We start from the raw sequence: 14,481 nt of genomic DNA on the forward strand, positions 1-14,481 counted from the left end.
TTAGATTAGCTGAGATAATCCATTCTCTGTCTTATTCCTTTTCCTTCTCTCTCTCTCTCTGTACATATATATATATATATATATTATGTGAATATCGTTACAATGTTTATACCTGAATCTTGTTTTCATTGTTTTCGTCTTGCCTTTTTTAAGAATACAGGTATCTTCGCAAACAAATATCTATAACGTGGCTTACGCAACTACCGGTTCACCTGACACTACAATCAATTAAGTATAGAGACATACACATGCGGATACATTGAATCAATTAATTGTAAGTATAGAGACATATATTACGTATAGGATATACATTGTGTGTATGTATATTTTATCTCGACTTATAAGTCGCAACTTCGTCATGCAGTATATTGAGATTATATTATTCTTCGTTTGCAGAATTTGTTGCAAAATTGCTCGACGACGACGATCTCGATACATCAGTCCGGTGTCGTATAATATCGTAATATTTGCCAGGCTTTGCCCTTTTCAATTATATCCGCCTCCTAAACCTACACCCCCAATTTGTATTCAATTATTTGATACACTTTTTGTTCTTGATAACGATTTTCGTTTTGCAAACAACCCCGATTTTCGGTCTGACACCACCGCCGAAACGGTCGAGCGGTTAAATAAATAAATAAATAAATAAATATGTATATATTCTGCACGAAAATAAAAAATACAGGGCAAAACGGGGTAGGCGGGAAAAATGGGGTACAACAAAAATTTTGTAAAATCTCATATTTCATCCATTTCGTTTTGTTTGTACAATTTTTTTTCGTCTCTACTTTTTTAGAAGGTGCCCCGTTTTGCCCCAAATTTTTATTTTTCGCTACGTTATTGGAACTATTTTTCATTCATACTTAAAATACAAATTAGAGAAAGTAATTGAGACTTTCCATAAGCCCCCCATCCCCCCATCATATATATGAATGGTATCGCGGTATAGGTATCACGTATATACCTTATCGATAAGGATTGATTGTAATCAGATATCGGTTTGAAAAGAATTATTAAAGTTGCATCATCCTTCAAACTTGTACACGTATGTATATACCTAAATACTTATGTATATGCAAATGTTACAACTCACGTTGCGCGTACATACATACACATACATATGTACATGTATAATATAATGTTTACGATTGATTTCTTATTCTCCGATATTGTTACGTAGATGGTTTTTGCAAACGCGAGCTATACTTTTCGTGCAATTTTATTTAATCAGCTCGGGTTCGCGCAGCGATCCGGGGGCGGCAAGTAAGGCTGTACAACGAAATTACGATCGACGGCCTCAAGGAAGGCCATCTGCGTAGCAAGAGTTTCTCGCTTCTCTTCTCGTATACCGCTCTTTTGCTGCTCTTGCCGTCGCTCGGCCGACTAACAAGAAATTACGCAATTTTGTACGCTAACTCTCGACAAATAATGTACATGTCATTTGTTTTCGTCTCTCGTGCTCTTTTCTGAATCCCACAATCAAAGAAGTCTCTGGAAATACATACGTAGATATACATGTATATATATGTATAAAATTACTGCCGTTGAATGTAGGTGGTATGTGTACGTATATTAACCTACTCCAATATATTTATTATTATAATACAAGTGCAGCGAATATTATGCGCAATCTCGATTCGCATGTACCCTGTAGTACGTGAATTCCGCAACAATTCGAACTATGCGATACGCCGCTGCGTATTAGAAATACGTTCAAAGTTCGCGCTGACGAATTGTCGCTTTTTTATTTCGTCTTACGAGACGCTGCGTCGAGTGCCTCGAAAAGTAATCAGAGGAAATACTGCAGGTAGATCGGAAAAGATGTCACCGCGCTCAAAATCGCAACACCAAAATCTCCACAGAATTATTTTTCATTAATTTGTAACAAAATAGAATACAATATAAATACAATCTATTCCTATTACGTTATATTCGTGGCTTTCGTTCCAGTAGCGACAGCAGCTGGTTAGCTTGAAAAATTTCGTGGGGTAATAAAACGTACGAAAAGCCTGAAAAGGCGGATAAGGAAAAGGATGATGCTCCGTCCGCCTACCGTATAACTATGGTACAGTGAATGGGAAATATCCCGGTAAGAGCGGATGTCGAAACGGGCGGAAACCGATCATCGCGACCAGATCTTTGTGAGGAAGATGAGCGTACGGCTATCTACTATATCTCCCAAATAATGGACACCCAACAGACGAAGAAAACGTTGGAGTCTCCGTTTCCCATCGCATCGGTATCTTTTGTTTTCTTGCGTTAATTTGGTCGGGTCTGCAGTCGATTCAAAAATCCAGTTACCTTAACGAAGTGGATAACTTGTGACAATGGGCCAGTTACGGTTTTCGATTATTCGTGATCTATATGTACATACAATACATACCTGTGCCCATGTACTAATACATAGCTTCGTTTGAAGATTCATTCGTTCAACACTCGGCGCGAACACCTGGCCCATGGGATTATTTACCTGAGAAGAGACACGTGAAGTGGCGGCTTGGAGTCAAAGAACTGTAAACCGATCGAGTAACGATTTTTTCTGTTTTTTTTTTTTTTTCTCAAGAGAAGGGTGATCTTAGCTACGGAGGAGAAGAAAGAGGAACAAAAAAAAAAAAAAAATGGGATAAAAAAACACCATCGGTTTTGGAATTTTTTTGATTTCCTGCCGGTTTCTTTGCATTTGATTTACGCCACGGCTATTCATCACCTGATATTCACTTCGTCCGTATACGTGTGGAGTGTAGTCAATGATCGTACGTTTAAACGGATACAATGTTGCGCCGACGAATTGAACTTAGGCCGCGAAATCTCGCGAGCGCTATTTCGCAAGAATCTTACTATAAAAACGTTAACCTCCTTCGAGGTTATATCGAAACTCGGCAAAACCGGCTCCTCGACCTGATCCCACACCGCGAGGTTACACCCTCCCACTTTGTACAAAAGAATAATTAAAAAAAAGATCCATCGGAATCGAGCCACGAGTTTCTACAATATAATTGTTCGTATGGATATTAATTTTATTCACTCGATTAACTCATCATCGCCAACGTAATAGTAGGAGTTGTATACATATATATTGACTTGTCTTTTTTTTTTTTTATTCCGTTCGCTCCGTTATTATACTTTTTTTCCTTCTTTTTCTTTTCTTAATTCTATTGCCAATAATTGCTACGCAACTAGCGAAGAACGCGCGTATAGTTTACAGTGTTGGGTCAGTTTATATATACTCTTGCGGAATCTGTAATGTGTGTACATATAACGTCTATATTATATAGGTATACCTGGGTATGATGCGCCTAAGTGTGCGTGCGCTCACTCACGTACACATGTACAATTATTACACTTGCAAAAGTAGTAGGTGTGCAACGGGGTTAAGAAATGTCCTGCATTAATTTCTCAATTCAGAATCTCTGTATTTGATATTGACTCACGATACATAGAGTATGTAACATATATACCTATAAATATATATATATATATATATATACGTGTGTGCGCAAACCTATAGTGATAATTATTATCGGTGAATGAGTTTTTTTTAATCCCATGTAAGTTACGGCGTACGTATAATTACTTGACCTCTTGTTCGTTTTTATTGAATTTTTTTAGTTTTAATATAAATCATGCCGTCGGAAGGGAGACTCGCGGATAGGATCATTCTCCTCGTTGACGACGACGACGACGACGACGACGTCGCATACGCGTCGCTCTTGTATAGGTGTGTACGGTTACATTATCTCCACGTATTCCTATATTCACGCGTATGTATCGTCAACGATACTCTCTGTCGCAATTTCCTATTTTTGGATATACCGAGCAGGGAGAACGTGACGTATTATGTACAGCAGATTTTTCACGTTTCTCACGTGTAGACAGAGGGATATAACCGAAGGTAATAAAAAAAAAAAAAAAAAATACAAAATAAATGAATAAACATGTGAATCTATATTAATCGTGATACCAGATTGCGTATCTTGATTTTATAAACGTGTTTACGAATCGTAGTACACGATTTTTCAGATATCTATTCTCTGCATCGATGTAGTATCCGAAGAACTCCAAATAAAACTGAATGGATTTCGTTAAAAATATTCTATACGCATTGTTATCAACGACGAGGCAGAGGCTACTACAATGTCCGGTAGACCGACGGATATTCGGAAACTAAAAAATAACTGATCACTTTATTTCGTGTTACACGTGTTACATACGGTGTGCGCGGTACAGATATATGTATACAATATCAGAATTCCTGGATAAACAGCGCGACGTACGTACGTACGTACGTCGCACGATGTGGTATATAAGGTACATATAGCATAGATGGAAATAATATTTCTCATACTCGCGCAATATGTCATACCTATTTCATACAAATCTGTAATCTAACGGGTGAGTCAGCGTAAAAAGTGAATCTCTGCTCCGCTTCGCCGTACCTCGCACCGGGTGAATGTGACAAATTTATGTACGTACGGAAGATAAAAAAAAAAAGGCAACTTTTTCACTCAACGCACAATTTCAAACGCGAGATAGATTGTCTCCTCGATGTTTTATGCTGGAAATGATACGACCTCGAATGTCACCTTGTAACGCGCCGTGTACACGTATGTACGCACACGCGCGCACACGCATACTCACGCACGCGTTATGTACGTCCATGTGCTACGGGTATCTCATCACGTACGCCTGGCGTCGATGCATCACCTGCAACACGTCGTCTGCATCACCTGCGCATTCGCTCAACGTATATATTTCATACGGCGAAGGATTAACTCCAGGTGCGGCGCATCCCACCGCGACACACGTACGCGTTGATACACCGTGTGCCCGTGACACGCGTGTGGGTAACGTAGCGTATGGAGAGTTCTAAGAATGGCCTCGTTTCCTTAAGATCAAGGTGCTAATTAGAATTGCAGGGTATTGCACCATTGGTTAATTATTGCCGGCTGCAACACTGGAGGCGGGGTATTAGTCAGCGGCGAGCCGCGTGCACGTCGCGTCGTTTGGTGGCGATAATTGAAAGAAAAAAAAATAATAAAAACCCCGTCGGGGTGTCGAGAAGTGCGGAGGAATCGCCGAGGTCGCCGGTCGCGCTAGGTGAGTAGCTTGCGTTTAACGGCCACCCGTTGCATGTCTCGGTTGTAGGATCGCGCGATATTATTCGAACGGTTGCAAAAATAGTGTTGGCCATGAACGGTAGGTCCCGAACTAGCAACAGCAGTAGCGTCGACGCAGCGACGTTGAAACGTTTCGACGTCTAGCGTGTATTTTGAAAGGTCGTAGTTTTTAACTTCCCGCGTACGAGGCGGTGGTACCGCGGTTCCGGCACTTTTTACGCCGGGAGCGACCGACCCGAGTCCCCCGGCGCACGCGTCGACCTCAAAAACGTGGCACTCGACGCGTGCGCCCGGCGAATTCGAGCCGACCGCCGACGTCACGCGGGAGTCGAAATTCAACCCCCTTGAACGACGGGGGTGACCCGCCGTGAATTCGCCCGTTTGGCGGTTTTTTTTTCGAAGCGACGATAGCGCAGGAGTTTGAGCGGTACGATTTTCGATCGGGGCGCGTTTTCTCCCGTCTGCGCAGGTGCCGCTGTGTTCGACTCGCTTCGACTCGATTCGTCGACTGCGGGAGTTCGGGATTTCGACGTTCGGGGGAATAATCGCGTGAGCTTGGTAGTTTCTTGGCTCAGTCTGCGTTCGAACGTCGTAGTCTAACGATCGCCGCGGAAATGGCGTGCCAAATCGTTAATTTGTTCAAAGTGTGCGGTTGTAGTTTGTGATCGGAGGTCGGTCCATAAGTTGGTCCGTCCGTTAAAGTACGTCGGAATTTTTTCGGTCGCACGCGTCCTTAAATCGACCGTTCGAAAAGTCTCGTCATCGTTTACAACGCCGTCGACAAAGAGAAATACCAAAATATAAAGTGCATCGGAAAAACCCAACGCCGAGTGATCGAGGAGTAAAGTAATAAATTGGTGAAGAGAAGTAAAAAGTCGAAGCGAGACGAAAAAAGTTCGTACGGAAATTCGTGTTCTCTCGCCGAATAATTATTGTTACGGTGATATCACTTTGGAACCTGTTACCCCCGTCCAGGAACGACCGGCTATTACTACTGGTATCGGTGTACAAAGAGACAGGTACGGGGACCCATCTATTGGAATCTTAGCATTTAGCTACGCTCCGTCGGAATATATCGACGGTTCGATAATAGGGCTGGAATCGTCGCGTACCGATTTAATTACACCTCGAATCCGCGAATCGTTCGTTCGTTCATTCATGCGTGGTGATTATTCGTCGATTCCATGAAAATAGTGTCAGCCGCGCGATATCGTTGGGACACGTAAGCGCTCAGGGGCACAGCCGCCACCACCTACGATCGATAGCTTCCTTACAAGTTACGTCCGACGTCGGTCGGTCGACGGACGGACATCCTGTCCAATTTTAACTTCTTTAGGGTCTCCGATATGCCGCGGCGGGCTGCTATCGAAAATCATTAATATGCCGTTCCGCACTCCTAGCGCGCCGATGCTTGATAAAGAAAAATCGACTTCGAAACCGAGAGCGACGACGGCGTGAATCTCGTTCCTCTCCTTCGTCCGCTGCCCAAATATCGATTAGTTTCGTTCCAGCTAATAATGTGTCATTTGCGTAACATCCGTGTTCCCCGATTCGCAGACACACTTTCAAATCACCGTAGTATTTTAACCTGCAACCGTTAATTGGCGTGCGAATCTCTCCGCCATCTTGACCTTATCGAAGGATGTTGTGTAGTATAAGTACGCCGTTTTCGTATCGCTGTGGGCAGAAATGCGGGGATACGATGAGAGAAGAAAAAAAAAAAAAATTAGAAAAATAACTTACCCGCGATGATCGCATGCCGAACGAACGTTTTATTCGTCATTCATTGATATCTCTGTGTACGTTGCACCGAGTCATGGCGGGCCAACCGAGCAACGCTAGTCTCGATCCCTCGTTTACGTAAAAAACGAAGAAAATAATAAAGAGAAAAAAACATCGTTGGACGTACCTATAAATTACTCGAACCGCAACAAAAAAAAAAAATATCAAAACTGCCGTCGGTATCGCGAGTCAAAGACCCGCGGCCGCTGCATTGGCGTGAAAAATTTTTTCGGGGGGCACCGAATCTGTTATCGCCCGAAAACCACGCCCCTGTTTCTTACGTGTACGCGCGTACAGTGTTTTTTTTTTATTTTATTTTATTTTTATTGCTATTCTCCTTTTTTTTTTTATTAGTCTCCTTTTTTTTTTTTCATTTCAACTCCTCCGCAACTCTGTTCGCGGCGAGTCTGCAAACACGCCACGTTCGATTTGCGCAAGTGCCGTACGAATTCATGTGTCACGCGTGTTAGAAATGAACACATGTGTTTGTATATTTCATACGTGTCCAACAACCAACCTACTCGAGAACGCGTAAGCTCGTCGACGCTATTTTTTGGCAGAATTATTTCGAATCGAAAACTCCCCGGCTTTACGGAGGACCTTATTCCCTCCGGCTCCCTTGGTTAAATTGCCATAGCGATGATTATTTTTTCTCTCTCGAAAATCGATCGTCAGTTTCTCGTTTATTCTATCAGAGATTAAGCGCACGATTTTGATACATCTAATCAATGTTGTCTTATTTTTATTATTTCAGGATCGAAGCCTTTCGCAGCGTGATCACGTGATAACTAAATTTGATCGCCTATTCGTGAATAACTGTTTATTTAAATTAATTACCTAAAAAATATTTAAAAAAAAAAAAAAAAGTGTATATCCTACTCTTGTTATCGTCGAAGGACTACGAATTTATATGTGTATTTGTGCGTGAACGAGTTTTTTTTTAATCTTATACCCGCAGTACGTTGATAAATAAATAAAGAAAAGTATAATCAGTTTTTTTTTTTTCAAAGAAAAAAACCCGAGAAAGTGATATTAAATGTTAATGAAACTTAGCCGATAGTTTATACACATTGTAATAATATATCCTAATGTTGTTATAAAATAACTAATTTCACCTACAAAAGTTGCAATGAGATTAAGATTTTAAAAATGATAAAATTTCTGTTAACGTTATAAAACAAATTATACGATAAACAGAGAGAGAGAGAGAAGGGACAAGCGGGAGACTAGTTGGGTGGGTAGGTACGTGTGCGTGCGTGTGATTAAAACGAATATGAGAGTTGCTAAGCAGCATCCGTTGCAGTTACAAGTGACGCGATCGAATAATGGAAAATTTCTCGTCAATCAAAATAATTGTACCAATGGTAACATCGTCGGCGACAACAATCATCACTACCAGCAAGTGCAACGGGATATTTCAAGCGTTCACGAAGTAAGTCGGAACGAACGGCATGCCGGTGATCAAGAGCAGCAGTTGCAGCAAAACAATCGTCAACGCGATCTGCAGTTGCAACAATCGCAAGATTCTCAATTGCAACAAAATGATCAAGGCAGGGGTGAAATCGACCGACAGACCGACCAACCGATGCTGCTTCAGCAACAACGACAACGGAAAATCGACAAAAATGCCGAAGACATCGTATCGTCCGCCGGTTTTCCAACGTGCGAATCGGTGCCAAGGACCAATCGCGGGCCAACTTTGTTGGGCGAAAGATTTTTAATAATCGGACAAGCCGAGGGGAGCACTCTTTATCGATGCGTGGATGTTCAAACCGGACAGCGACTCGTTCTCAAGGTTAGTCATTGAAGGTCAATTGTCTCGCAGGATAAACCGATCGCGCGATCTATGCCCGGTTTTTTTTGCCGTTGAATTGCCGGAGTTTAATAGAGAGAGAGAGAAACGGAAGAAGTAGATTGCGTCAGAAGTAAGGCGATAAGAGTGAAGAATTTCGTCGATGGTCGTTGAATAAAAATATTTTGCAGCGCTTATCTTTGCGCGAACAGGTTTTTTGATAGTTTTGCAGTTGTTTTTTTTTTTTTGCGTTCGCTATAACGGGGTTAAACTGGACTAATTCGTTCGAATAATTTTCGTCGTTTCGCAGAACGTGAGAAACTCCAATTCCACCGCAAACAATTGGCGTATATGTATATCATTAGAACGACATAATTGCACGGTCTAACGACAATGGTATGGTAGACAAACGAATGCGTCGATAGAAAATTTAGAATACCCATTTCGTTGCTTAACGCTCCAAATATACCGTTGCTCGCATTCCGCTGATCCCGACCGACCGGCGATAACGACGACTTCCGGTTTGTAATTCTAACCGACGAATTATCGCTCGATGATAATGATGATAATAATAATAATAACAACAACAACAAGACTCGTACGCACGGCACACCTATGCAGCTACCCTACGTAATATTTACACGAAGGCGCGACACCTCGATACGGCGGTCCTTGAATCATTCGCGTTTCTCATTAACGTAATATCTACTATATACACCACGTTATTTCTTTTCGCTTTTCTGCTTCTCCTTATTATTGTTATTATAATGGACAACGTATGCGAGATATACTATATCGGTATATATGTACAAAGGTATTATGTTGGCGACATTTTTAGCCGAGTTGTGTCACGAAAAATTTTGAAGCGTGTGGAGTTGCGTTTGCGCACGGCGCGTTTAAGTTTGTATGGGTGATTCTTGCCACACTGGACACAAGAGTGCACTAAAGTTGAATTATGTGTCGTGTACACAATTACGTACGCGAGTCTCTCTTCGTAGGTGTGTTTATACCCTTTACTCCTGGCTATTCTCATTTTACAATCGTCGAGAGTTATACAATGGCGAGGTACAGAATATATTGCGACATATCGCAACCGAGAAATACAAGGCTAAACATTTGCCGGTTATTCATAACGATAACCGCAATTCCCCGTGACTATTCCTACTCCATTACAGGAGTGTCGTACTCGATCGATCCTCTATGACGCCGTGAGCAATGCCTTTTTTTCGCGAATTTGCTTTTCATTGATGAAATTTCTTTGACGAATCATAGGGCGTTATCGCGATCACTTGATCGTAGAGAAATTATCGCGTTATCGGGGTACGTGTCGCGTTCCTCGCTGATTTCATTCGGACTTTGACGATTGCGTGAATATTCCGAGAAACAATGAATCGGAGATGATAACTCTCAGCCGAAGATTCGGCGGAAATTTTACGGAAATGATACGGGAGATCGGTGAATTGAAATAAAAATAACTGATAACGTTACAACTCAGGCAGTCCGTATCGGCCGGTACGCTCCAGGGTATTACAGGCATGTTACCTTTATTCCTATTTCCACATCTCACCTTCGGGCTATTATACCTCTTACCTTCGTTCGTTCTTTCGTTGCTGCATATGGTCGTTATAACAATTGGGCAAGAAATCATCATCATCATATAACTCCTGCACCGAGGACGCCTTTCGTTTTGATCGGTAGAAGAAAAATCGAATCATATCAAACGGCGACCAATTCTCTCTCATTTCTGAACCCTGATTGATGTTCTTTTCCTCTCTTTGCACAGGTATTGATCGCTGGCGATAGGGCAGGTCAGGCCCTTTTGGACGCGCACCTGCGTCTGGATGGTACTGGCGCAGCGAGTGGTATAGCTGGCGTAGTCGATGCTCCTGGAGGTCGGAAGTATCTTCTTCTCGAGGGACACCATGGCGATCTACATGCCTACGTAAGGGCAATGAGACGACTCAGAGAACCAAATGCTCGTAGACTGTTCAAACAAGCTGCCCAAGCCGTTGCGACCTGTCATGAATATGGTGTTGTTCTGAGGGACCTCAAACTCAGGAAATTTGTGTTCGCCGACAAAGAAAGGTGAGGGTTTAAATCTTCTGCTTTGTACATGTTTGCGATGCACTTTTGAACTGTGCTCTACGTATCGATGACGCCATGGCTGCTCCACGATATGTATATATTCTATAGCCCAGAGGCGTGTGTCGAGTCTCGATGGTATATTGCTACTGGTTTGCCGCTGCTGTTACCGCTGGTCTTGGCAAACCACTGCTCGCATTCCGCTCTTCTGTACCAACTCTATATGCAACGCTTTAGTATAAAAGAAAATGTGTTCAAACGTGCAATACAAACTTTTTTATCCATGCATACCCTGGGTACTTGATTGATCTAGGATTAAATTATGAGTCTAAGAAGCTTTTCGACGCAAGGTCGATACTAAGAGACAAACTAATAGCAACGAGGTGAAAAAAGCACCAATTATAGCTCAATACGTCTGGCAATAAGCACGTAAGTGTTCAGACCTCTGATACAAATGCTCTGTATGTATAATAATATCAACTCGTCGTCGCAACAACGACTCGTTGAAGAGTTTTGAAACACTCAAATAATTAGGAAACTCTTTCAACCCGTACCGTACACACACACATATACACACATATCGTAAACGTCTGCGGAGAGAAGCAATGGTATATTCTGCTGAGAGTGCTGCCTCCGCTACTCGAACGAAATTACCTTCCTGATTTCATAGCTAATTATTGCCCAATAGGTTATGTTATGTTGATCCATGGACACGAATTTGTAACGAATCTTTACCGAACTCAAACGGAGTTGGAAAAATCACCGTGTTTTTCTGCTATTCAAATCGTTTCTATAGAAATCTATTATCTGGAAACTTGAACCAAAAAAAATTACATTATGTCGGTCAATATCGTCAGCGTACTAATTATACAGTTATAATAAAAATTGTGATATCTAGGTAAATGGAACGATGAGGAAATATAATATGACGGACAGATGAAGGAGCGCCAAATCGCAGAGTTCGTCATTGAATCGATCCCGTTCATAGTTATAATTAACTTATCGTCGACATCTTCGATTGATTATCATTTCATATTTTTTTGATTTCAATTTTTCTTAATTTCATCGAGATATCTTACCGAAAAATCCGCGACAAGTGTAGTGAAATATAACGAGCGGTGGACCAGTAACAGCTGCTGCTGTTGCTGCCGCTGCTTTCTTCGCAAACTTTCACCCGACGTAGTAGTCGTAGGCATGCACGCGGGAGTTCAAGAACCTCAGATTTATTATATTATATTATAAGCTCAGTCAGCTAGTTTACCGGTACGTCTAATCCCACCTGGTGAGTGAATACGACGCGGAATCGACGCAAAGGGGTATCGGGAGTGGGGAGCGGAACTCCATCGCAAAAGAAAAAAAAAGAAAAAAAAAACGTGAACATACCTTTATTGAAAGCGGAAGAATCGCAGAAATGGCGCTACAATGAAATCGCCGGTTTCTTCATCAGTCGTATCGGAAAATTCTCCTTTTGAGCCTGCGTTTCGTGCGACGCGTGCCGTCGAACTCTTCCGTGAAGTTACTCGGTGATCATGTAGAGCTGCGATCTTCCTTTGTTTTTTTTTTTTTTTCTTTCTATTCTTTCACCTCTTTTACGTCATCTTTCTCCTTTCTTTTTTATTTGTTGGGCCGACTCGTTGCCTCATTCATACGCCTTCTGTGTACGACATTGCGAGAGTGTGTATCGGTACGAATAGCAGCGGCAGCGGTTATTTACCAACAGAATGTTATGTCGATGTCCCAATTGATGCTCTTGCTAAATAATCACGTATATATCTCACTAGTTGGTAGTAACGGGTCTCCTAAACCCGACGAGCGGCGCGGCTCGTACAATATTCAGATACGCCTGGTGGTAATCCCGTATTCATATTTTATCATTTGAAAAAAAAAAAAAAAAAAGGTGCACGTACGATTACGGTAGAATTTCAAAAATTCTTTCAAAGATTATTCGAACTCGAAAGATTTTGTTGAACGTTACGGAGAAAAATATCTGTCTAAATTCGTGCAGAGCGGTGACAGCAGTGGAGTGAAACCACCGCTACAAAATACCGTTTATGGGCTACTTTTGTAATAAGAAAAAGAAAAGCAAGAAAGAAAGAAGTATATATACATCAGTGCTCGCCGGATGATAATATTTCTGCGTTTTATTGTTTTTCAGAACAAGACTTCGCTTGGAGAGTTTGGAGGACGCGGTGATAGTCGAGGATAACGATGACAAGTTGGCTGACCGCAGGGGCTGTCCGGCTTACGTAGCTCCTGAGGTTCTTCGTTCGGGTCGCGCTTATTCCGGAAAAGCAGCCGACGTTTGGTCCCTCGGTGTTTTACTTTACACGATGCTAGTCGGACGTTATCCGTTCAACGATATCGGGCACGCTTCTTTGTTCGCCAGGATATCAAGGGGCCAGTTTGCTATACCCGAAGGGTTGAGTCCGAGGGCCAGGTGCCTGGTGAAAGCCTTACTTAGAAAAGAGCCTGCGGAACGTCCTCTGAGCGAAGACGTAATCGGACATCCTTGGCTATCGAAACCTCTTAGCTTTCCTCAAACTTCAGTGCGGTCCCCGCTGGATCAGCTGGTACCGCAACTAAACACCGCCAACAATTCTCAAGACTGATTATATATTGAAAGAATATTATGTGTATTTATACGATATGTACAATATACTTGCATATTGTTATTTTTCCTGTTTCAACTATGCGATCTTTCGGTCAGATTATTAGATTTTGATAAAAATGATATGATGTAAGAAGAAACTAATTTTTTTTGTTTTCTTTTTCTTTTCTTTTCTTTATTTCAACCGATTTATGGACACGAATTTCGCAGTGGGATTATCTTGTTTTTTGTTTTTTTGTTTCGTAATTATTTTTCTTTTTAAATCTGTTTTCAATTTTGTGTTTTTTTTTTTTTAAAAATTTTTTTTTCTTCGCATAACGTGCTGTTTGCATTTTTAACGGATCTGCATGTCATCTGTAATGGTAAATAAAATTTGCTCGAAAATTGATGAAGATTTCCGTTTGCCGTTAGCGTTAAAATTCCTCTTTCGAAAGACAGCAATGTTATGTAGTTTTTTTGTATCATTATTATTGACAATTGTCGACCTCGTGAAAGCCATCAATGAGCTGTGACAGCTTGTACTTGTTCTGTATTATTCGATGAATATTTTTTTTTTTTTTTGTTCTTTCCCATTTCCATGCATATGTATAGACGAAGACATACGGAGAAAGAAACAAGGATAGAAAATCCGATTCAAAAGGATGAGATGAAAATAAAACGAAAAGAAAATCGCTTTCTTCGCTGGGTAGTCGCACCGAGCGTGTTCCTATATACCTATATGAATATAAGCGCAGGTATACATATGTAAGGAAAGTATCATGGATTGTATCGAATTCGGCATGACACACCTGGTCACACTAATCGCCACGTGCAAATTCAATTGTCTCGTGGTGATTAGGGACACTGATTTACCGACTTAATTGCGCGCCGAATTCAATACGATCTAGGATACTGCCCTTACATATATTTATATATATATATATATATATATATATATACTTATGAATATAATATAATATGTCATTCGTATATAAGTCATATACATATGTGTAAAATTTAGATAGGGTAATAATATTATAGAACTCCTGTGAATACAAGCAATTAAACTATCTTTTCATTGAAGGTGAACATACTTTTATTGTACACCCGTACGGCACACA

The 14,481-nt window shown here is 41.3% G+C and overlaps 1 protein-coding gene across 1 annotated transcript; it reads left to right on the plus strand.

Moving 5' to 3' along the window:
- The first annotated feature begins 5,231 nt into the window (after window positions 1-5,231).
- LOC105689931 (tribbles homolog 2) lies at window positions 5,232-14,443 on the plus strand. Its single transcript, XM_012407320.3, has 4 exons — window positions 5,232-6,136; window positions 7,654-8,694; window positions 10,475-10,776; window positions 12,929-14,443. The coding sequence occupies exons 2-4, from the start codon at window positions 8,173-8,175 to the stop codon at window positions 13,380-13,382; spliced, it is 1,278 nt and encodes a 425-aa protein (XP_012262743.2). The 5' UTR covers window positions 5,232-6,136; window positions 7,654-8,172; the 3' UTR covers window positions 13,383-14,443.
- Window positions 14,444-14,481: the final 38 nt, after the last annotated feature.

This window comes from Athalia rosae, chromosome 3, assembly GCF_917208135.1.
Source record: "Athalia rosae chromosome 3, iyAthRosa1.1, whole genome shotgun sequence".
Taxonomy (NCBI): Eukaryota; Metazoa; Arthropoda; class Insecta; order Hymenoptera; family Athaliidae; genus Athalia; species Athalia rosae.

What these genes read in the sequence shown, in the direction of transcription:
- LOC105689931 (XM_012407320.3), top strand. Translation starts at nt 8,173, where the DNA reads ATGAGAGTTGCTAAGCAGCATCCGTTGCAGTTACAAGTGACGCGATCG. An exon ending in GACAGCGACTCGTTCTCAAG is followed by an intron (nt 8,695 to 10,474) that starts GTTAGTCATTGA and finishes CTCTTTGCACAG; the next exon opens with GTATTGATCGCTGGCGATAG. An exon ending in GTGTTCGCCGACAAAGAAAG is followed by an intron (nt 10,777 to 12,928) that starts GTGAGGGTTTAA and finishes ATTGTTTTTCAG; the next exon opens with AACAAGACTTCGCTTGGAGA.